Source organism: Cyprinus carpio, chromosome B22, assembly GCF_018340385.1.
Source record: "Cyprinus carpio isolate SPL01 chromosome B22, ASM1834038v1, whole genome shotgun sequence".
NCBI lineage: Eukaryota > Metazoa > Chordata > Actinopteri > Cypriniformes > Cyprinidae > Cyprinus > Cyprinus carpio.
This window is the reverse complement of record NC_056618.1, coordinates 25,891,343-25,916,225: the sequence shown is the minus strand read 5'-3', so window position 1 is coordinate 25,916,225 and position 24,883 is coordinate 25,891,343. Positions and strand designations below refer to the sequence as shown.

Below are 24,883 nucleotides of genomic sequence, written 5' to 3'. Positions count from 1 at the left end.
TGCTACCTGGCACTCGCGTTTGGGGCCGCAGTCGTTTTTTACAAGTCCCAGTCTTAACGGTGTCGGGCCTGTCAGGGGGGTCAAAGGGAAGAGGGAGGGGGCCATATTCTAAAATCAATCCGCCTTTAGAAATTGTCTCATTCTGTTCTCTATGACCTGGTGGTGCGGCAAGGGCCGAGCGGGACAAACTGCCGTAGGCCATAAACTGTGACAAGCCCGGAGGAGAGTTAATGTGGCCATTCATAGAGGAACCGCTGGAGGTGAGGTGCTTCGCTGAAGGGGGGGTGTCTATTAACTACTTTTAAACCGCTTTGGTGAAGCTAAGTGATCTCCGTCAACAGCAGCCTCGCTTATAAATACTGGCCTGACAGTTTAATGTGAAGGGACGAGCTTCCACAGGATTAGAAACATGTAACCCAGGGCTGCTGCTTGACATTGGCTGGATTGAGGTGGCCTGAGTGGGTGTGTGAAACGGGACCAGGGGCAAAACATGCACTGCGTTATGAAATTTGCACTATATAAAGAGTAGAGGCCTCCAGTAGTCGAGAAAACATGCAAACATGCAAGAACTTACGGAGAAATTTAAGGCTTTTCTTCTTTCTTTGATTCTGTTGACTGTGTTTCGAACCTGTGGATAACAAGGAGGGGGTGGATGGTTAAAATGTCATGACTCAGTACTAAACACTTCATACAAAACACTTGAGTCTTGGCCCCGGGAAGGTGAAATTCAATCCGGACTGAGAACAGAGAAAGCAAACAGCCGGCATTGCATAAAAGTCAATGAGTGCCGGCAAGCAAAATGTTCCAGTTTGTCACACGTAATGGGTCCTGAAAGTGACACGTAGAGTCGGCAAAGTAAGGAGAGCGTCTTAACCTCTCATCCGTCACACCGTACAGGGGGCCACAAGAATAAAGCGATAAAGGAAACGACCACCCTTGCAGAACAAATTACATTTAGACTGTGTGAGAAAAACGGGGATGTTGGGTGAGGCATGTTGAATGACATACACAGTACTATAAACTCATGCTGTTTTATTTTAGTGGCGTGAGCCGATAACCCGTAAATACGCATTAAATTTAAAGCCTTTTTTTCTAGCTGTACGTTTATTGTCATAGCAATGCCAATTTGCTAAGCCTGAAATGTCTTTTTTTATGACAAAAATATATATAAAAGAAAAATTCACTGCTAAAATTTATATGAATTTGTCATTTTAAAAAAAAATGCAATATATATATATTAAAATATAATGGCTAAGTGAAATGTTAAGTCTATTGTATTGTTTTTTTGTTTTTTGAAAGTTTTGTTAAGTGCTTTTAGTATATTGGTCTTGTTATAATGTGTTAAGAAATTCTCTAAAATAAATATTGCAAATGTATTACATTAACATGCAAAAAATTCAAAATATATGCTAAATGTACGAATAAAGATGTATAAACATTATTCCTACACTTTGCATTTTTTACATTAATAACAATATACCAAAACTGTCTATATTATAAATTAATATAACTATTATTTAAATATTACATTTTCATATTTACATTTATTTTAACAAAAATTATATAAAATGTTACATGTAAAACTTTACATTTTACATGTAAAATATAAATTACACTATATTACCCTTTTTTTTTGTAACTATGAATCATTTTGTGTGTGTGTGTGTGTTTATATCTATATTTTCTGTATGTCGGTATTCCCCACATCATACAATTCAATACAGCTGTTTCCTGGTCTGCTAGATATTATTTTCCAGCCTGGCTGTGAGCGACCACAAAAAAACCCGCCTGCATTTCCCAGCACGAGAGTGGCGCAAGATCCAGCCCTTTGCTGGTGAATATGCATTAGCTCTTATGACTTCATTAGGCTCTGCTGTTGTCATAAATTATTGCTGGCATGCAGATATACACACACTAGCATGTTTTGAATAGACACCATCAGCCTGACGACAGAGTTAATGAAGAGAATAGAAAAGCTCTGACAGCTCGGAGTCAATGGTAATACGTCAGATTTGCAAACAGACACTCTTTTCTCCCTCTCCCACACTTTGAGTGTGCTGTACCTTTAATGAATGGAACTGGAAAATCAAATCAATTTATTACAGATAAAAAATCACAGGAAGCTACTCGAAAAAATAGCATTTCCAGCATCTAAAGGAACTGGTTTGAAGTTGCTGCTCTTAAAAGCAGTTTAGCTGTTTTCCTCTCAAGGTTTTAAAGAGATGTAGCCCTAATGTTCAATATAAAAATACATTAGATACCATTTTCATATGAAAGCAATGCAAATGGACACATTTGCCAAAGGAAAAAAAAAGCAGAGGTCATAAAAACAGAGATGACCATTATTAAGCAAAAACAGACTGCATTATATTTAGATTTTTTTTAATGATCAAAGCAATCAGCTTTAATTCGTTCTTGGGGTGGAATGATCTATTGTATATAAAAGAAAAATGTAAAAAGGGAAATTATCATCAAGTAAATTGCAATTATCTGTTACTCTAAGCAGGAGATCACAATATAGGCATTATTAATATTTCACTATTACAAGCATTCTCATGTTCAACTAATAACTATACATAATTTCGTATCAGATAAAGCTAACAAACACATTTATATGGTATCTAGAGTATTTGACTGCAAAATATTCCCATGTCTTGACTAATGGCTGGTGCACATTAGGAATAAATGGCATGTTGTGTGAATCTCTCGGGACGTGGTGCTGATCTCTCTCTCAAATGGCTGGTTTTGTATATATTATAATCAAATGTACAGATGAGTGAAACAGATTTTATTGTCCCGGGAGAGGCAGATGTTTCTTTAAATGAGAGCAAACAGGGGATGAATATTTCTCTTTGGCCTCTTTTTTCTGCTCTTTAAATATTCTCAGATTTTTTTTTTTTTTTTTTTTTTTTTGTATACTAACACTTTGATCATTCTCCTCAATTATTCTATTAAACAAGAATTTCCTTAGTGGTGTCAGATGGTGAAACTTAATCTGCTATTGTTTCTTGTCACATCTGACGACACAAAAGGAACAAGGTGGATTCACGAAAAAAGAAAAACAATGATTATTACATTCGATATTTAACAAAACCCCTTTTGAAAAAAAGTGTAAAGCAGACACGAGCTGCTCACAAATTGTGAAGACCTCTGGGTCAAGGAGAGCCGGGGGTTGGAAAATAGATTCCGACGTACTAAAAAAGCCCGTTAAGCAAGAATGCGGCGATGATTTATTTTACAATGCGGAGAGGGTCACCGGCGAGTCTCTGCTGTGTCAATACAGGGCTCGGTCTCAGGGCCATCTCCTTATACCTCTTTTGTAGGCACTGTAAAGGTAGAAGCAAAGGTAGACAAAAGGCAGGGGAGCTCCATCTTTACTCAGGGGTGGAGATGAAGAAGGGAGAGGAGGAAATAAAGAAGCGGAGGTCTAAGGCCTGCTGACTGTACTTATCAATGCACTCAAATTTGAGTCATATTTGATATATCACTCTGACATTTAAAATGATCATTCTTAAGATAATGTTAATTAATATTTATTATACCTTTATTTGATATTAAATTTTATTATTTTTAATGTAATTTAAATATATTTTTATTATTTTTTATATAATTTTCATCAGAGCAATTCAAGCTTGTTGTACCACCTTTATGTTTTTGCATGTCCACAATCAGTGCAGCCCACCTGCTACTACAGGCAACACAAACTACAAACTGATGAGAGCTGAGAGCACAAAAGTAACAGTTTTATGTTTTTGAAATTATGGCATTCAAGATGTCCACTGTAAGTGAATGCAAATTGTATTATTTTTTTTTTTTTTTTATTATTAATATTTATATTTATTATTTATTTTTATTTATATTATTTTTTTTTTTTTTTTTTATTTTAGATTTGATATTTGTTGTTAATATTGTTATTCATATTATTATTATTATTATTATTATTATTATTATTGAAATAATTACCGGTAATACAAATATTTTTCTAAATTAATAAATCTATATTTATGTAAACCATTATTATTATTATTACTATTATTATTGTTGTTTTAATTACTATTATTATTATCATTGAAATAATTAGTACAATAAATATTTATCTAAATGAATATTTATATATTTATTTAAACTATTATTATTACTACTACTACTACTACTGAAAACAATATTTATTTGAATTAAGTTTTTTTTTTTTTGTATTTATTTTATTTATATTCATTTTTTTTATTTAATTTTTTTATTTTTTTTTATTATGAGAGTAAATTATTATTATTATTATTATTATTATTATTATTATTAATATTTATATTTTTATATTTATGTATTTGAATTGTTTATATTTATATATATTAATATTTGTATTTTTATATTTTTATTTTTAGATGTTATAATAAATAACAATAACAATAAAATTTTATATAATACAATATTATTATTTATTTATTAGTTTTAACATACTTATTATCTTACATATTTATATATGCAATTTATTATTTTTTATTTATTTGTTTTATTATATTTTTATATATGCATTAGGACAGATAGATAGATAGATAGATAGATAGATAGATAGATAGATAGATAGATAGATAGATGGATGTGTTTTGTTATTATTAATCAATTATTAAAGTACTGATTTATGGAGACAGAAAATCAACCTACACATAAGTGCAGACAAACAAGAAACATAAGCTTAAAAACTGATCTTAGATTGGATGACTATGGTTACAGTCATTCATATGTGGGCTTGTTCACATTTGGATTTGAATTTCAAGGCTGCATTATGGTACATATTCCCCTCTTTCCCGATTCATCCCCATAGTTTCTCTCTCTTTGGAAGAGCATCTAAATGTTAATAAATTTCCAGCCGATCTTCCACGGAGGCGTCCCGCAAACATATCCGTTTCTCTGAACTGCAGCTGAGCTCTAATGTCAGAATGTTAAATGGAAGACCATGAGTTTAAAAACTTAAAGAGGCAGTGAAATATTGGCCAATGTGGTTGAGGGATGACTGGCTCTTTACTCCGGGTGTCAGTGTTTAATGGTGGGCCTGGATGCATATAAGTTAGCCCAAGCATGAAGGGCAGTGGGACGCTCATGTGGAGAAAAAAAAAAAAGGCTTGCTTTCAATCCGCCCTCCTTTGGCGGGGCGGGGGTCCCATCAGAAACATCATGTCATTTCTCTCACTCACTCAGTCAGCCTTGAGATGCACTGCGGACTTACCTCAGTGTTGTACACTCCATATATCAGGAAGATGAAGAGGCCCTGCGAAAGAAAGAAAGTTGTTAGGAATCTTTCTGAGATTCTGAAATGAATAAGAACTGTATGAAAAGCACTTCTGATGCTGATATGCGTAACACTACGCTGAACTTTGTCCCAAGGTTTCTGAAGTCTATTCTTCCCTCGAAAGTAAGCAAGAAAGAGGCTAAAGAAGAACAATCAATGGCAAAGATAGACTTAAAGCACAATAAATAAAGGGAAAAGAAAAACCAAAGGGAGCTTGAATGGGCTGTCGCTGTTTTTTGTTGTGTATGAGTGAGAGTGTGGTGTGGTGAAAAAATGGAGGTTTTTCTTTATTTATTTAGTTGTTGGCTATTCAGTAGAAGAGTTGTGCATCTGCAGGTCTGGAGAGGACTATTCAGTAGAAGAGTTGTGCATCTGCAGGTCTGGAGAGCGAAAGAAAAGAGGATGAATGTGTGGGTGAAATATGGTCAATGAATAGTTGTAGAATGTGATTGCGATTTTTGGGTTTTTCGATTGTTCAATGATTTATGAATTATTGTGAAACGATGGTTGGCCAAAAGAGGGATCATTTACTCTTCCTCGAGGTGATTTAAATTCCTTCGAAGGAACAAAAAAGTTTTGGAATGAAATGGATGTGAGTAAATGAAGGCATTTTTGTCAAATTATTCATTTAACAATTTAGTCTTATTAGCAATGTCATGTTAAATCAACAAAGCGAGCCAGATTTTCCACATATCTGTATATATTTCTATACACATTTTGCTCTTTACACTTAATATCTTTCTTCAAAGGAGGATGAAAGAAAAACCATTTCAACTCTAGAGCCAGGTCTGAAAGTGTGTGAATGAACTGCCCTTGAGTGAAGAAAGAGGGCACATATGGTGGGAAAATAAAAAGTGACATTTTTTTCTTTACTTCTAATGAATACAGAAAGTTGCACATCTTTAGGGCTTTTTTTTTTTTTTCAATGAATTGGCCCAAAAGTTATACTAACTGGAAGGTCGCAGCCTTTTCTTCCCTCGAAAGTTTTTAGTTTTAGTTCTGAAAATGTTCATCAGTGACTATACACACAAAAGTCGAGAAAAACTTTTTAGCAATGGGCGAGTTTGAATGTATCACAAATGCACAGGGTACAAAAAAAAAAGGCAATTTTTTCGAGTTTAATGAGTTCACAAATGCAAGGTCTACATTCCTTCTGTTGGAATTTTTACGTCAGTGTTTTGTGATTTTTTATTGGGTTTATAGAGTTAAGGCAGGAGTTTGGAGCGTCCAATTTGCCACAGCTGGATCACAATGCATCATCATTGACAGCGTGATTTGGAGGCCTGCTCCAGATGTCCACTGTGCTGCCTGTGATGCCAGCCCTCTTCATTTCATCAGCGCTGGGGAGCCGCAGATATCCCATGAGGCCATGCTACGCTATCAACTACTGTCAAAGTAGCAGTGATTCATCAGCGCTGGGAGAGACAATAAAGAGAACAAAAAAAGTTTGTATAATAGTCTATGGTGAGTAAATGGCAAATATTTAGTTGACCTGACATATTAAAAATCATATTTATTTTTGATAAATGAAAACTTGGATCTTAAGAAGGTATTATGATGTTGAACATTTTTGTTAATTTTGATCATATTTTTTTTTTTTTATGGGATTTTTATTTTTTTATTTAAAATTGAATTTTTTATTTACAAAATCACTATATTTGCTGTCAAAAAAGAAATGTTCTTCTGTGCTAATAAGTCGAGACTTTGTTAGTAATGGTAAAATTTAATATTATTATTACAAATGCAAGTCCATTCCTTGACTCATTCTGACGATTATTATTAAAATATTTGCACTGAAAAAAATTAACAAAGTATTCATTTAAATTAGCATTCTTATTATATTTTGCTCTGTGAGCCTATATATCTGTATGTTTACAGCTGTTATTTGTTTCAATTAGGCAAAAGTTTGGAATACATATTTGCCACATTGGATCACAAGCATCATCATTGACAAATCTTAAAATGAGGTAAATTAAGAGCAAACTATTTACCTATATGCCAAAATAATAATAATAATACCTCTGGGGAGCCGCAGATCAATAATGAGGCGACTACGCTATCAATTACTAAATAAATATTCCTTGAACTATTCATCCAAAAAATATTTCTTGAAATAATTAATAACCGTTATATAATATTGTATTATTAAAAAGTAAATAAATATTCCTTGAACTATTCATCCAAAAAATATTTCTTGAAATAATTAATAACCGTTATATATTAATGTTATTACAGATATTGAAATAAATATTCGTTTAACTAAGTAATTAAATATTAATTTTATTATTATTATTATTATTATTGTTTTTGTTTTATTTTTGTTTTATTTTTTAATTTGTATTTGATTTTCTTAAACATTTTTTTATGTTTGTATTAATAATAAATATTATCATATTTATTGTTAAAAATTATATATGGTCATAGTGATTTACATAAATATTTGAATAATAGTAAGTTAAAATAAATAAATAATTATTCACTTTTAAATAAATATGTATTTAAAAAATTAATAATGTTATTTAATATTGTATTATAACAATAATATTATTATTATTAGGTAAATGAATATTCATATGTTTACATAAGTACTTAATAAACGTACCTTTGTTGTTGTAAATAAATACATACAAAAATGTGGAGCTGGTCAATTATATTTTGTGAAATGTGAACAGAGAAAATCTTTAACATTGTTTAAATGTTTTTATCCTGTTTTAAACGGTCACTTTTCTTTAAAGTCACACTGAATTCCACACTGTGCTACAGTACCCACGACTCCTTTAAGGAAATAATAACCAGTGATAGTGGGGGGTAAAAGCATGCATCCCATTGTTTTGCATTAGACTGTCAATTTCCTATTTAGTATTGCAAATGTATTATCATGTTTTTGATCATGGGCCTTATTTGTGTTTAAGCTTTCATTGTGTTCTGAACAAAGTGGGAAAAACATCCCTTGCATATTACGAAAAATGATCAATTAGAATATAATTGAGATAAAAATAAAATGGCACCAAAACAATAATGATGAATTGTTTAAAAAGTTAATTCATTAATGACAAGCTAAAAACAAACACGGAAAAATGGAGCACATTTAAATGCATTGTGTTTTTTGGGTTTCGGAGGGAAAAAAAAACAAATTTCTTTTGAACTCAGCTCTAAAATGGTGAAAATGTATGCAAAGGGATTGTACTGCTATACATCAAACAAAAAGCATAAATTATCTCCTAACAAAATTAATTAGGAAACAATTCCGTTGTTTAAAAACAGAATGCAGTCAGAACCAGCAAATGTTGTGTTCTAAAAAAACATGCGGCACCCCAGAGAACATGATGCATTCACAAGTGTGATTTCATTCCAACAATCAGGACATGCTCATTCTAACGCTTCCTTAATACATGACACAGAAAATACTGTTAGCATTACTAGTCGATAGAAATCAAAATGGTAAATAAAAATACAATTCTAGAGCTGGAATTCATGTATTTATTTTATTTTATTTTTTAACAAATATTTTTTTATTAATATTCATGTGAATATATATTTAATACAACAAATACTACTACTACTACTAATAACATTATTATTTTTATTATTATTATTTCTGAGATTAGTCAAAGAAATGTATTTATTTAAACAAATATTTGTTGATATTCATGCTAATACATATTTAATAATAATAATACATTTACATTTTTATAAATTTAAATAAATATTTGCTTAAACATTTGATAATAACTACATTTGTTTAAATAAAAGAAATTGGTAATAACCATTATTATTATTATCATTATTTCTGACTGTAAAATAGTCAATGACATTTATTTATTGATACAAATATTTAATAATATTTATACTAATACATATTTAATACTAGTACTACTACTAGTACTACTACTACTACTACTACTAATAATAATAATAATAATAATAATAATAATAATTAAATTTTTATAAATGTAAAAATAAATACAATTTGGTAAAATACATTATATAGCAAGCAAACAAACAAACAAACAAATACATAAACAAACATCTTCCTCTTTTTTAAATTCTTTTATCAAACTTGACTTTGAACAAAGAGTAGCGGTAGGTAGACAGCGATGGAATCAATAACACAACACAAAAATGCATTTCCCCCCAAAAAAGGAAGGGAAATATTTTTGTTGAGGTCACTCATGCCTGCACCATCCTGTGTCAAACACAGATAAATCCCTCTCAAATGTGTGTGCCACGCTGAACGCACTGTACTCCTTCAGAGAAGAAAGGCCCTTGCTCCTCATTACCTATGACAAGATAAAGAAATTCACTTTGCTTTTCATTTAGGGGCTTCACGTCCCTTTTTATGGATGTCTGCCTTCACGCTTTTACTTACTTCGCCTCGCCGGCTGCCGCGTAATAAATGATTATAAATTTTCACAGATGACCACCTCGCCTTTTTTATCCCTTCGCACTATCCCCTAATGCACAAAAAGTTAGAGAGCGAGCAGGTACAAAATTTTCCTCCGCAAAACCCTTTTTTGTCTTTATTTATGACGTTGTCCTTGGAAAGGGAAATTTCAATGTACTGAAATGAAAACTATGATTAAAGGGACACAGTGTATGGGCAGAGAGAACGGGGCAGCTCTCCATCTCTGTGCTGTTATATATATATGATGCTGGGTGAACAAATGGAGCTGACCGGATGAACAGATGGAGGGACATCAGTGGTTTTGGAGGAAAAAAGCACTGATCGTCCACAGCATCTGATTTTAGTAAGCAGTAATGAAAGGAAACAGTATCTATCTAGTCGACTAATTTATCCACGGAACACACTTTGGCGAAACAAGCTGTGTTTGAACGGGACCAGCCCTTTGCTGTTCGGGGTTGGAACCGATTTCTCAATTTAGTGAATAGCGCGGGGGACTTTGATGACGACATAAGGGGTATCAGGTGTGTGTGTGTGGTGATTTTACAGAGGAGTTGAAGGCTAGGTTGGGGTTACGCTCAGGGCAATCTTAAACAGAGTCTGTTGTGACACACAAGTGCACAAAAATGCACAATTACACCAGCAAGCCAGATGACTGTCAACATCTGCTTTGGGTGAAAGGACTGTGTGTGTGTGTGTGTGTGTAGCCATTAGAACTGGACTATTTGTATAACAAAATGACATTAAACAAAAGATCAGAAATTTTAAATAAATTCTAACTCATATATGTTAAACATAGGTCTACATAAAAAAGAAACATATATCAATATATTCTTCACATAAATATGTATATGGTGAAATCAATTATTAAATCAGTATATACAGTGTGTGAATGAATTATAAAAGTAAATCAATTTATTAATCAAGAACTTGATCAAGTAAATAAAAAGATTTTAAAAAGCATTATATTTATATATATATATATATATATATATATATAATATATATATATATATATGTATATATGTATATCCCTAATGTATACAAGTAAATAAGTGATATATAAAATAATTGTTTAATATATAATTTACAGGTCCTTCTAAAAAAATTAGCATATTGTGAAAAAGTTCATTATTTTCCATAATGTAATGATAAAAATGTAACTTTCATATATTTTAGATTCATTGCACACCAACTGAAATATTTCAGGTCTTTTATTGTTTTAATACTGATGATTTTGGCATACAGGTCATGAAAACCCAAAAAAATCTCAAAAAATTAGCATATTTCATCCGACCAATAAAAGAAAAGTGTTTTTAATACAAAAAAAGTCAACCTTCAAATAATTATGTTCAGTTATGCACTCAATACTTGGTCGGGAATCCTTTTGCAGAAATGACTGCTTCAATGCGGCGTGGCATAGAGGCAATCAGCCTGTGGCACTGCTGAGGTGTTATGGAGGCCCAGGATGCTTCGATAGCGGCCTTAAGCTCATCCAGAGTGTTGGGTCTTGCGTCTCTCAACTTTCTCTTCACAATATCCCACAGATTCTCTATGGGGTTCAGGTCAGGAGAGTTGGCAGGCCAATTGAGCACAGTAATACCATGGTCAGTAAACCATTTACCAGTGGTTTTGGCACTGTGAGCAGGTGCCAGGTCGTGCTGAAAAACGAAATCTTCATCTCCATAAAGCTTTTCAGCAGATGGAAGCATGAAGTGCTCCAAAATCTCCTGATAGCTAGCTGCATTGACCCTGCCCTTGATAAAAACACAGTGGACCAACACCAGCAGCTGACATGGCACCCCAGACCATCACTGACTGTGGGTACTTGACACTGGACTTCAGGCATTTGGCATTTCCTTCTCCCCAGTCTTCCTCCAGACTCTGGAACCTTGATTTCCAAATGACATGCAAAATTTGCTTTCATTCGAAAAAAAGTACTTTGGACCACTGAGCAACAGTCCAGTGCTGCTTCTCTGTAGCCCAGGTCAGGCGCTTCTGCCGCTGTTTCTGGTTCAAAAGCACACGCCTGTGCACGGTGGCTCTGGATGTTTCTACTCCAGACTCAGTCCACTGCTTCCGCAGGTCCCCCAAGGTCTGGAATCGGTTCTTCTCCACAATCTTCCTCAGGGTCCGGTCACCTCTTCTCGTTGTGCAGCGTTTTTTTTGCCACACTTTTTCCTTCCCACAGACTTCCCACTGAGGTGCCTTGATACAGCACTCTGGGAACAGCCTATTCGTTCAGAAATTTCTTTCTGTGTCTTACCTCTCGCTTGAGGGTGTCAATGATGGCCTTCTGGACAGCAGTCAGGTCGGCAGTCTTACCCATGATTGCGGTTTTGAGTAATGAACCAGACTGGGAGTTTTTAAAAGCCTCAGGAATCTTTTACAGGTGTTTAGAGTTAATTAGTTGATTCAGATGATTAGGTTAATAGCTCGTTTAGAGAACCTTTTCATGATATGCTAATTTTTTGAGATAGGAATTTTGGGTTTTCATGAGCTGTATGCAATAAAACAATAAAAGACCTGAAATATTTCAGTTGGTGTGCAATGAATCTAAAATATATGAAAGTTTAATTTTTATCATTACATTATGGAAAATAATGAACTTTTTCACAATATGCTAATTTTTTGAGAAGGACCTGTATATTATTTATAATATATTTATATTACTTATAATAATTGTAGCATTAATATATTAATTATATGCCATAAGTAAATTAATTTATTATTCATGAAATATATATGTATAAAACACATATATAATGTATATCCCTAATGTATACAAGTAAATAAGTGATATATTATTTATTACTTACAATAATTGTAGCATTAATATATTAATTATGTGTGACTGATTTCACTGTATACACACAGTGCATGTAATAATTATAAAATACATTTAATTAAATTTATTTATAATAATAATAATAATAATTACTACTACTAATTATATATACACACAAACACACATTTCTTTAGATAGATAGATAGATAGATGGCTGTTTAATAGTATATGAGTACCATTTATTTATTAGTAAAGCACATATTAATGCCTTATTCTGCATGACCATATTTTAGATCCCTTAATCCTCATACCTAAACTTATCAACTACCTAACTAAATATTAATAAGCAGCAAATTAGGAATTTATTGAGACAAAAGTCGCAGTTAATAGTTAGTTAATAGAGAGAATCGGTCCCTAAACTACAGATACTTTAGATACGAAGTAAAACGTGACGGTGCTCATAATTGTGACATTTTAGTCAGTCCTTTCCCAAGGTCAGCAAACATGCGTCGTTAATGTGGTGCTTCAGCAAACAAAGAGTGACTCTTCTGTAGCTAATGGAATATCAAATGTTCTGGACACCCATTCTGACTTTAATCTTGGTAGGATTACGCACAGCAAACCCAAAGAAACGTCTCTTCTTGTCAAACTAAAGTTGATGCATCAATCTGGGTCGGGTCACGAGATCCAGGCTTTCTCTGTTTGTGTCAAGCAGAACCTCCTGCATGTGGCAATAATTACAGAAACACGAGACAGAAAAGCTCTGGAAGAAGAGAAATCAGAGCGCGAGAGAAAGAGAGGCTTTTCACGCTTTTTTAAGAGACCTGCTAATGTCTCTGACGCCCTCCAGAAAAACAGTTTAATTAAGTTGTATACACAACGTTTACTTTAAGTGCCAGCGGTCTTTTAAGAAAGGGCCAAATGTCAGCTTTGGGTCTTGATGCTGATGTACTGCAGAACCTACAAACCGGATCAAATTTGGAGACATGTTTAGCTGGGTGGTGAGGCTTCAAAACCAGGCCCAGCTGTGAAACACAGAGCTTCAGGAAAACGTGAATGAAAGGTTGCAAGCGAAGTAGACTTGTTATGTTAGCCCTCTGAAAGTCTAGATTTGATTTGAGAGTTACAGCAAAAGAACCTTCGGATTAACATTGAGGTTTCTAAAGTTGTCGTCTGGTGTTTTGGAAATGAAGCATGATGTGTAATCAGCTATCTGTTTCTGATCATTTCCACCCTGGAGACGTCTATTAAAGGTACATTGCCAAATAAAAACAATGTGAACTGGTTCTTACGTGGTTTTGATTTCACCCCTGGACTTTTTGACATATTAAATAGCGGGATAGAATTTGTAGCACTTGCACTTTACTATTATTCCTGTCGATGACAAAATAATTTTATCCGATCTATCAACACACCGCCTGCACAGGGTGGTCTGACTCACTGGTGGAGTAAAGAAAACTAACGCTCTGCCAGTCAGCTCTGAAACTCCTGGAACGAGGCAGGACGGGGCAAGCGGGATCAGAAAATGAGTGAGGGAGTGAGAAAAGGTCCAATTAAATGATATTGTGTGCTAGTGTCTGTCCGTGCTAAAGTCGCTGCTATGATGATAAAGTGTTCTAGGTCAGTGGTTCTCAAACATTTTACAGTGGCGTACCCCCTGGGGCATATAATATTCTTCTGCATACCCCCTCTCTTCCACTTAGACCGCAGTCAAGCCTTTTCTATTAAAGGACAATATGTGCCCCAGCAAATTGATTTACAGGTGCATTTTTACCTTTATAGAGGCAAATATTTTCTATCCTTAATAATTGTATGTCATGTTTTATGTCACGTATATTTTTAACATCCCATTGTAGAATTAAAAATAAAACCACCAGTAGGTGGCGCTTATGGAATAGCTGAATTTGATAAAAAAAGTAACTACTCCGTGTGCTGTGCACATGTGAGACTGTTGCTGAAAACTGTGCTTTATGCTGCTGGATAATATTTATTTATCCTCAGTTGTTCAAATCGCAGCAATCGAATACGGTCATAATGATAAATAAAATATGAAACGGTAATACCAACCATGTGGAATTTTATCATGATTTATCGTCAAACTGGTAATCGTTACATCCCTACTTCTGATGTTCATTCATGTTTATTTTGTGCTATAACTAGTAAATATGAAAAGATGTTCTGTTCACGTGTCGCTTGAACTGAGGCACATTACAACATATTAAAGAGCCAAAAAACGGTATTTACAGTTTGAATTTCATACAAAATAACAAAATTTGATAGCAAAGACTTTGTTTCATACCTAAAGTAACCTGCTCTGTCTTGTCTGTCGGCATGTTGTCAGTATTTTTAGTGCGTGGGAACACGATGCAAAATGAAGGGGGCGGGTCTTTGCAAAGGGTCAGTGGAGAATTTTGCAAATGGTTTTCCACACACATTTCGCAACAAGTTCAAGTTGGTTACACACAGCTGCTTGGTTTGAAAGTCACTTCATACATCATTACACTACTGATAACAGACAACAGACCTTTCTGACGAAATTTTGCTAACGTGACCGTACCTTTCTCCAAAATGTGAATTAAGGGGAGAGAGAAACACAGGGGCAGAATGAGTGTACGTAAGGCCCTCTTGAGGCAGGGAGAAGCTGAAAATGAGAAAGCGAGAGGGATACCCACAGGCCACCCAGCAGCCAACAGAAGAGGCAGAGAGCGGCGGAGGCAGTCAGGGGAGGAGGGGAGAGTTATTAACTTAGCCCTGAAAGCCCTTCTTAATATAGGGTCCGGCGGTGATAGCTAACAGAGCCTGGCAGAGGTGACAGCTCTTGGACCTGCTTGAGGAAATCCAATTGAGAAGCAGCCAAGAGGAACAACAAGCGCAAAACAGATGTTCCCTGCTATCACAGAGCGCAACCGCGTATACAGCAGAAACACCCTCTCTGCTCTCAAATTGGACGCAGAATAAAAAATAACAATCGGGATCATTATAACATCCATGTTTTCTGCACCTTCCCAGCTGTTTTGTACAAAGTCAAATGACTCGGCTATTCAGAGGTTTAATATCTTGTTATACGCTGAATGGATGCTCAGATGCATTTGAAGGTTAGTCGTCACAAGATTACATATTCAGATTTGTGAAAGGTGTAAACATATGATGATAGAATATGGTATTATGCCATTTCAGAGGACAGTTTACTAAGCAAAAAAAGGCCAAACTATTTGTATGATACAATCTCTACTGAACCATGAAAGCTGATATGTCTGAGGAATTTCAATTATGTAATGAATGAAAATATATAAATTTTTTTTTTGCATTGTATACACAGCTTTGTAACTGAGCTCTGCTAAAAGGTATTTATCATATTTAATGTTGATAGGATCAGTTTATTTTACCCAATTGATTTACTTGATCATTATAAGCTAGTTCAAACAAACGGTTTCATTCATTTGACCGCCCGCACAGCATTATTTATTTATTGTTTGTTTGTAAATAGCACAATGTCCCAGTTTATTACAATGTTTTTCACTGATTTTGAGTTACATTAAAGCATTTCAGAATGTTTTCTAATTTTACTGGTTGTATTTAGTTAAAATTTATTTGTTAAATTTTTAAGCTGTCACTACAATTGAGATCATTTTCTTTCAGATAAATAATCAGAGGTGGAAAGAGTACAAAAATATTCTACTCAAGTAAAAGTACCATTACATTAATGAAATTTTACTTAAGTAAAAGTACCAGTCTAAAAATCTACTCAAGTAAAAGTAAAAAGTAGCTCATTTAAAATTTACTCAAAGTAAAAATTACTTAGTTACATTTTACCAGTGGAAGGGAGGTAAAAATGGGACAGGCCAAGGGTGTCGAACTCAGTTCCTGGAGGGCTACGGTCCTGCACAGTTTAGATATAACCCTAATTAAACACACCTGATACAGCTAATCTAATCATTTAGGCTTATTTGAAAACTACATGATATGTGCACTGGAGCAGGGTTAGAACTAAACTCTGCAGGGCTACGGCCCTCCAGGAACTGAGTTTGACACCCCTGAGATAGGCCTATTAATCTCAAACTAGTTGTTTTTAATTAAAGGAATCAGTTATTTAGAATAATAAGACATTTGGGCTGTTACCGGGCAAATCAGTATCAACAAACTCATCTTTTCAATGCAGAGGAAACGCAGAAGCTTCATCGAAAGTGGCATTTAGATGTATTTACACACTGTTTAGTGCAGGACAAGAATGCATTTAACCTGCTGTTAGAAATGCATGAATAATGTTTTGATATACAAGACATAAAATGTTGAATACTCATTTGAAATTATAAGAAATTAATTATTAAAAAAAAAGTAGGTAGGTGTCAGGAAGTCACTGTTAATAAGTGAGTCATTGCGACTGAACCGAATCATTTAAACGGTTGATTCATTCAGGAACGAAACACTGTCATGTTGCTCAGAGATGCAAAACTGGGCTTTGGTGGCTGTGTTTGGAATTATTTTTTGTTGTAGAAATAGAGCAAAAACAGGCAATATGGTGTCTAAACCGCAAGTCTCTTAAATTAACTTGTTTACTGACCTGTTGTAAAAAAAAAATATATATATATATGTATATATATATATATATATATGTATATATATGTAATCATGATGATTTTTTGGAGGAAAAGACGGCATTCGTTGTGTGATTCTGATTTACTATATGAAATGATATTTTACTGCCCCTATATCTTCAATTTTGTGATCATTCTAAATGCATTTTACAAGACTGAATCACACAGTGAAAGTACGCACTATAAATGCGCGCGCACATCATTAAAACAATTATATTATCGCAGACGATATATATCGCACACTCCGCACCAGTCTTTTTGGCTAATTTGTGCAAAACCTCTTGCTAAAATGTCAAAGCTTCATTTTTAACAACGATGCAATTATTTAGCTTACCTCTACATGCTTGCGAAGGGTTGATGTCGAGATTTTATAAGCTGCTAGTTTGGTCTCCCTAGGCAAGCACAGCTTACACTGCATAATAAAGCATAATTATGGGCAGGAGTTCACTTCATTTCCTTCGAGTTCAACTTCAGAATATGACGGGTTTCGTTTTCAGCGGTGTCTGCACCACTAACGCCTGTTTTGTCCGTCTGCATCTTTCTTGTGATTTTAGCGCCAGTTTGCCCTTCTGCCCATTATTTACTGCAGTAGTTTCGAGGGAGCGATTTTCTTTTTTTTTTACTCAGTAATTAATGTGTTTTAAAATGTAGCGAAGTACAATACTTCAAACAAAATATACTTAAGTAAAAGTAAAATTACAGATTTTAAAAATTACTTTAAAAAGTAGAAGTACACAAAAAAGCTACTCAATTACAGTAACGCGAGTAAATGTAATTCGTTACTTTCCACCATAATTTATAATAATTTATAATAATTATATAAAATGTTTCATTACAATATGTAAATGTATACAAAATTTAAATACAGTTATAATAAACTGTACAATTACATAAAAATTGTATAACAAAATTAAATAACTTGGAAATAACCATGCATTTTATTTTTTAAATTACAGAAATTATATAATGTGTATATACTAAATCCATATTACATAAACTTATACATAGTTTATGTGTATATATATATATATATATATATATATATATATCCAAATTTAAATAATTATATAATTATAATAAACTGCATAATTTATTATAGATTATATAACTTGCACATAATTATGTATTTTGTTATTTAAATAAATTACACAAAAGATAATTATGTGCGCATTACGTGTTATATGTTAATATTATGTTATTATATTACATATACGCTCTCTGTTATAATATTATATAAAAAAACTATAATTATAATAAACTGCACAATTAAATATAAATTGTACAACAAATTATAACTTGCATATAATCATGCATTTTATTTTTAAATTATATAATGTGTATATATTAGGGGTTGCACAGAATAATCGACTAGTCGACTTCAATGCTCTGCCATGACGCTTTAACCTTGACATCGACTAGTCGCTGGTCCTGTAGAGGGCGCAACAGGATAAGAAATATTTGAAGGACTTACACATTTACGCTTCGTTTCCAAACAGTTAAAATGACAAATAAATGTATACTCCGAAGTCATGTGTGATTATATTACTGGATGCTCGAAATTGAACAGGAGAATGCACATTTTAAACCGCTTATTGTACAGGTAAGTTAATTGTTGTAATCTTTAATCTTTGTGCTACTTGTAATGTAATCTTTACTGTGCTACTTTATCTATATCTGATTTAGAACGAGCAGAAATCTGTGAGAAATAAAATGACCCAAAGGCAAAAGAACTAATAAAAATGAGCTGTTATAGGGGAAATATACCACAGCTGTGCACAAGGGGTTTGTAATAGCTATGTGGTTATTTGTTCATTAATGACGTCATCAGCGACGAGTCGACTTCGACTCGACTTTCATCACATAAAAGTCGACTTAAAAAAATCAGAAGTCGTTCAACCCCTAGTGTGTATATGTGTGTATATGTGTGTGTGTGTGTGTGTGTGTGTGTGTGTGTGTGTGTGTGTATGTGTGTGTATATATATATATATATATATATATATATATATATATATATATATATATATATATATATATATATTACATGTATATTCTATAAAAAATTATATTAAAGGTATATTATATTTATATTTATATTTATATTTAAATATTTAAAATAATAAGCAGCATAACCCGTATAACAATTATTTAAATTACACATAATTATGCAATTTAATTACTTAAGTGACATAAAAAGATGAAGTCAAGCTATTTGTTGCTCAGAGCTTGTAGGTTAGTAAACTAATTTTTCCAAAAGAGTAGCTTGATTTTAGCTTAACATCTTTTAATAATTCAATTAAATGACATCTGCTACAGTTTATCTAATGTACAATTTAAAAGTTTTCTCAAATAAAAAAAGTCCAAAAAATAGACAATGTTCTTTCACAGAATTGAACATTAATCTTGACATCCACTGCATTTCACTACTCATTTGTTTTGTGCGTTCAAGACTAAAATGAAAGAAAAAGAAAAGGCACCACACTAAGAATCCAAAGTAACTAAACACCAAAAGCTCATGGCCCACATGTGTGCAGAAGAGAGAGAGAGGGAGCGAGAGTGAATGGTAAACAAATTCGCTTTTAAACAAGACAATTTCACATTGCATGCTTGGAAGGGCCAAGTCAAACATCCTTGCAGAAAATTGATACAAACTCTTAACACATGGGTCAAGCCACACTCTTTGAACCCCAGGAGAAAAGGGGGCCCCGTGTGCCAAAAAAACTGTTTAATTAAAAATACTTAGGCATCCAATAGACATTTCTGAGTGCCCCCCGCTGTCAGAACGCATGAGACCTCCCTGCCAATCTCAGGCAAATTCTAATTACATACTTTCCACTGAAAGTAAGAAAAATGTCAGGCTTCTCATGGCTAAGACGGAGCAGCTGGGACGGACCCAGATCTCGCAGAGTCGAGCAGAAAATCGATCAGCTCATGCATTTGGGCATAATTTGATGTACTGTAAATAAGGTTATTTGAAGCTAAATATTATTGTAACAGATTTTATATTGCAACATAGCAATAAAGATTTGATTTAGAACAAAATCATGCCTCTTGCACAATAAAAAACACATCTTAAATGGGTGTCTGGGAGTCGTCTTGTTTTCTTCTTCAGCTTCGAGTGGGCTGGGGGTTAATGGCACATGCCCGAGTCGTGCCACATGCGGTTAAGACACTTTACACCGAGAGCATCAATCCTTATCCAGCATAACTCGGCATGGACGTCACATGCGTTTAGGGTTGACCACGGCTCACGGGAGTCCTAAGTGAAAACGAATGGTAGTTCATCGACATGAGCACTTCATTCGTCTTGGTTTTCCAGTCTCTTTGTCTCTTTCGCAGTCTGTGTTTTTAGGCTTTGTCTCCTCGTTGGTGTGAAATAGTCTTCTTATTGTCTGATCATTTTAGCTAGACAAATCCTTCCTGCAAGAATATTATGTATAATATTATGTTTGTTATTTTATGCTGGACTGAATCAACTAAATTACTCAAAAATACATTAAAAATGCAAATGAGAGATATTCATTTGAATCACCTATACTGCTTGTTTTTTTTTTTTTTCTGAATTCAAAATGTATTTTGTTTTATTTTTGTGGGGCTTAAAGTAAAAATAAAATAAAAAATAAAAATAAAAATACAAATAAAAAATCTTCACTGTGCAACTGGCCAAACAATCCACAGAAAACAAATGAAAAACAAAAATCAAAACAAAAAAAACTTTTGTTTGGTTGATTAACAAACATGCAGAAAGCCATTTTATTGTCATGTGAAAATAGGTCAAGGTCATTGTGTTGTTTAAGAATATCATGAATTTTTTTACCTTTTCATAAAAAAGCTAAATTAATTTGGGTCAAGTGAAATAACATTCAAGAAAGATTCATAACATTTACGATTAAAACAAATCTGGAAACTTTTATTTAAAAAATTAAGTATATTCAAAGTCAATGAAAATGTATTTATTCATTCATTTATTTATTTTATTTTATTTATGCACCTTGGTGATAACACCTTTAAACATTCTGAGACATTAAAATCTAAAATAAAACAAAACATAAAATACAAAAATAAACGTTTGTAACCGACAAGAATACAAAGACAGCAAACCTGGCACATGCATTTTGATTTCCATTTTAAAAACTCATACCTCTATTTGTCATTGACCTCTACATAAACTTTAAACTTGAGTCTTTTTGTTATGAAGAGATGAAAAGCCTTAAAACTGACTACCACAGAATTCAAAACTGCCAGCGAACCAAACTCTACCACTTGCCTTTTTTCCAGAGCTAATGAGTCGAGTTTTGACGCACTTCAAGCATTAAGGTGGTTTTCGACCTGAACTGGGCCCAACTCAAAGGCAGATGATTGGCACATGCTTTGACTTAATGATGATAATTACTTAGAAAAACAAAGCAGGAGACCACATCTGCACAGTGTAAAAAGCCCAGCTCCGCGGCCGAGTGCCGAGCTGTCAGCGGCCCTGTGCTTTTTCCCACCTAGGGTGGGTAACTCTTAACACAAGCCACCGAAACGACGAGAACCAGATTAATACCAATCAACATATCCTTGTAAACAATCGTTAGGGGCCAGGCAGCAGGGGAAACGTCACAAAACGACAGTCCTGCCACACAGGAAGGGCAAAAGGGCTTTTCATAGTTACACACTGGATGATACAGATTTTTTTGTTTTTTGTTTTTTGGCCGGAATGTGCATGGATGACTTCAGCAGTGAAATTAAGACAAACTAACAAGTAAAAATTTAGTTTAAAAAAAATCGTACACTTAATTGTTTAATAAAAGTTTACCAGATTTTTTCAATATTTTTTTCCTTTTTCATGATTTTTTTTAATCAAGAATATTATGAAGCTTCATTGAAAGTTATTTAACATGACCCAAATTAAGCTTGATTTAAAACTGAAATCAGAATTCAAGTTTGTAGAAATGCAATCTTTGTATTCTTGTTGGGTATTTTATTTTATTTTGATTTGATGAGTCAAAAAGAAAGTTTAGTGGTGTAGTTATCAAGCAAAATAATAATTTTTCATACACTTTATTGTTTAATAAAAGTTTTCAACAATTTCCAATCTTTTTTTTTTTCTTTTTTTAATCAAGAATATCATGAAGCTTCGCTGACAGTTATTTAAAATTACCTGAATTAACCCTGATTTTCATAAAAAAGGTAAAAATGTGTGATGTTGTTTTCTGTATACCGGTTATACCACACTGACTTTGATTATCCATCAAAGTTTTTAAAATATTAAAAATAATAACTGTTTAAAAATAAGTGTAATTATAAAAAAATAATAACTTTAAAGAAATTATACTTTTAAAAAATCATACCTAACCCACTTGTTCTTTTTGAATGAAATTCAGTCTTTTAAATGCATTTGTTATTATTTATTAATTTATGTATTTTGATTTTTCAATGTTTCACGCCAGAAAAAAATGGGATTCCCCTTTATTTATTGTCAATAAATAAATCTTAGCACAGATTTCTGGTTGATTTGTTGTTAATTAGAGAAGAATGTGAGCGGACAACTTCAGTTTTAAGACAAACCAACGATTAAAATTGTTTATTCTATTATAAAAAAGGAGAGACTTTTTATTTATTCTTCTTTCAGATGAAATAATGATTTAAAAAGAGCACGGCCATGAATAATACATATCGTGTTTATTCTGGATTTCATTTCCATGCAGAAAACGAATTGCTCACTGGTAAATTGGCATCAGCGTTTGACAGCCTTTACGGAAAAAAGAGAAGAAGAGGAAGAGCTTTTCTCTTGCCCGGACTGACCCAGTTCTTGTTAATTATCTACAAAGTATACATCAAAGCCCTCCAAACAGTCCACAGCACTCAGATTAAACCAGATTTAGAAGACATGCACACAAACCGCCCATCTCATGAACCTATATCAGCTGAAATCATAAATCAGCCGCCATTGTTTCGGTGTAATTTGGGTGTCGGAGTGGTTTCTGACACCAGAGGTTGAACATGCAAGGGTCGTGTTGTTGTAAGAGGGGTTGCGAGGTCGTTCCCAGCGGGTCATGTGATCCTCAATCTCCTGCCAGGGTAGCCGAGTGATTTGCTTTCCTATGACACAAACTATTACTACACAGAGCCGGCAGGTAATTATAAAGCAAATAAATGCGGGTGGGTGCCAAACGCGACAGCCGTGGAATTCCCTTTCCTCTCAACAGGAAACGTGTTACTCGCAATGATTATTCCTCACTTTTTGGCCAGATTCCAGCATCAAAGTGCCATTTTGCTACATGCGGTAGGGCCCAAGCTCACACTTCAACACTAGATTAAAATGCTCATGTACATTATTGCACATATTAATAAACTCATGTTATTATTGCTCAGACCTAAAGTAACAATATGCACTAGAGGTCGGGTTTATTATACTAAACTAAAACTAAACCGAAACTAAACTAAAAAAAGAAAAGAAAAAAAGTGAAACATAACTTGAAATAAAATAAAAAATAAAACTTTTTGTTTCCGTTACCTGCCAAGATAACTTCTAATTTCAGTTTAGTTTAACTTGATGTAATAAAATAATTAAACTTTAAAAAATAGAAATACAAGCTGAAATAGTTAATAAAAAGTAAACAGACATACAAAATCTACTAAAAATGGCTAAATACACAATAAAATTACATTAAGTCCTCATAAAAAAGCATTACTTGAAATAAAATAAAAAATACAACTTTTTTTCAGCTAGCTGCCCATACAACACTTCTCATTTTAATTAAGTTTAACTTGATGTAAAAAAAAAACTAAATTTAAATAAATAAATAAAACTGAAATACTTAATAAAAACTACAGATTTATTTTTTTTAATTACATTAAATACTTATTAATAAAAATTACTTAAAAGTAAAAAATACTTTTTTTCAGCTAGCTGCCAAGACAATTTATTTTAATTTAGTTTAATTTGATGTAATAAAATAACTAAGCTTAAAAAAAAAAAAAAAAAACTGAAATAGTTAATAAAAACTAGATGAGATTAAAAATGGAAAAAATACACAACTAAAGTACAAAAATCTTCATTAAAATTCAAATGAAAACAGAAAACGTAAAGATAAAATCTGATTCAAAATATTAATATATACGAAATCATAAACAATACTATACTGCTAGAAGAGTCATAACTCAAACTGTGCACAAGGGCACAACTATTATCACATCTAAAAGCTTTGTGTTTCTGCTTGCTGAGACTCGGTCAGCAGGATATTTGTGATCATCAGTAGCGGCTTGAATTTTTAACAGACATTTTTCTGTGTTTTCCGTCTTAAACAATTCCATTTGAAAAACATTTCCCTGGCTGGGGGTTTGGGGACCGGCTGACCATGGAGGCCAGAGGGAGTGAGAGACGAGCTGGACACCTGTCTTGACTGAGGGATTCCTGTCCTCCTGTTTTTGTTTGTTACAGTGAGTTTTTAAAATTAGACACCCGTCTCTTTGTGAGGGGTTAGCGGCGCTCTTCCAGGTTGCCCCCCTGTGCATCCATGTCAAAATAATTTCCCAAAACACTCTGTTAAAGGGTTCAGGAGGTGTTTGTAGAGACTGTTGAAAAGGTGTTTGAATAAGTCTTTTCACTTCACATTTATATTTTTTGCTTTAAGAACCTTTAGAAGAAAAAAAAGACCAATAATTCTAATGTCATTTAATTTTACATTTAAGTTCTTTAAAAAAAAAAAAAAAAAAACATTCAAAGTACCAACTGAAAAACAATTAAGTTAAGTTAAATAATTAAGTTATGCTAAATAAATAAGTAATTAAATAAGTAGATAAGATTAAAATAAAAGTAAATCATTCTTTGA

The 24,883-nt window shown here is 33.2% G+C and overlaps 1 protein-coding gene across 1 annotated transcript in view; it reads right to left on the bottom strand.

Moving 5' to 3' along the window:
• Positions 1 to 24,883, bottom strand: part of LOC109072941 (adhesion G-protein coupled receptor D2) — a 74,383-nt gene that overhangs the window by 33,056 nt on the left and 16,444 nt on the right. The window contains 2 exon segments of the mRNA XM_042749587.1: positions 575 to 628; positions 5,222 to 5,263. Coding sequence (XP_042605521.1) covers positions 575 to 628; positions 5,222 to 5,263 — 96 coding nt within the window.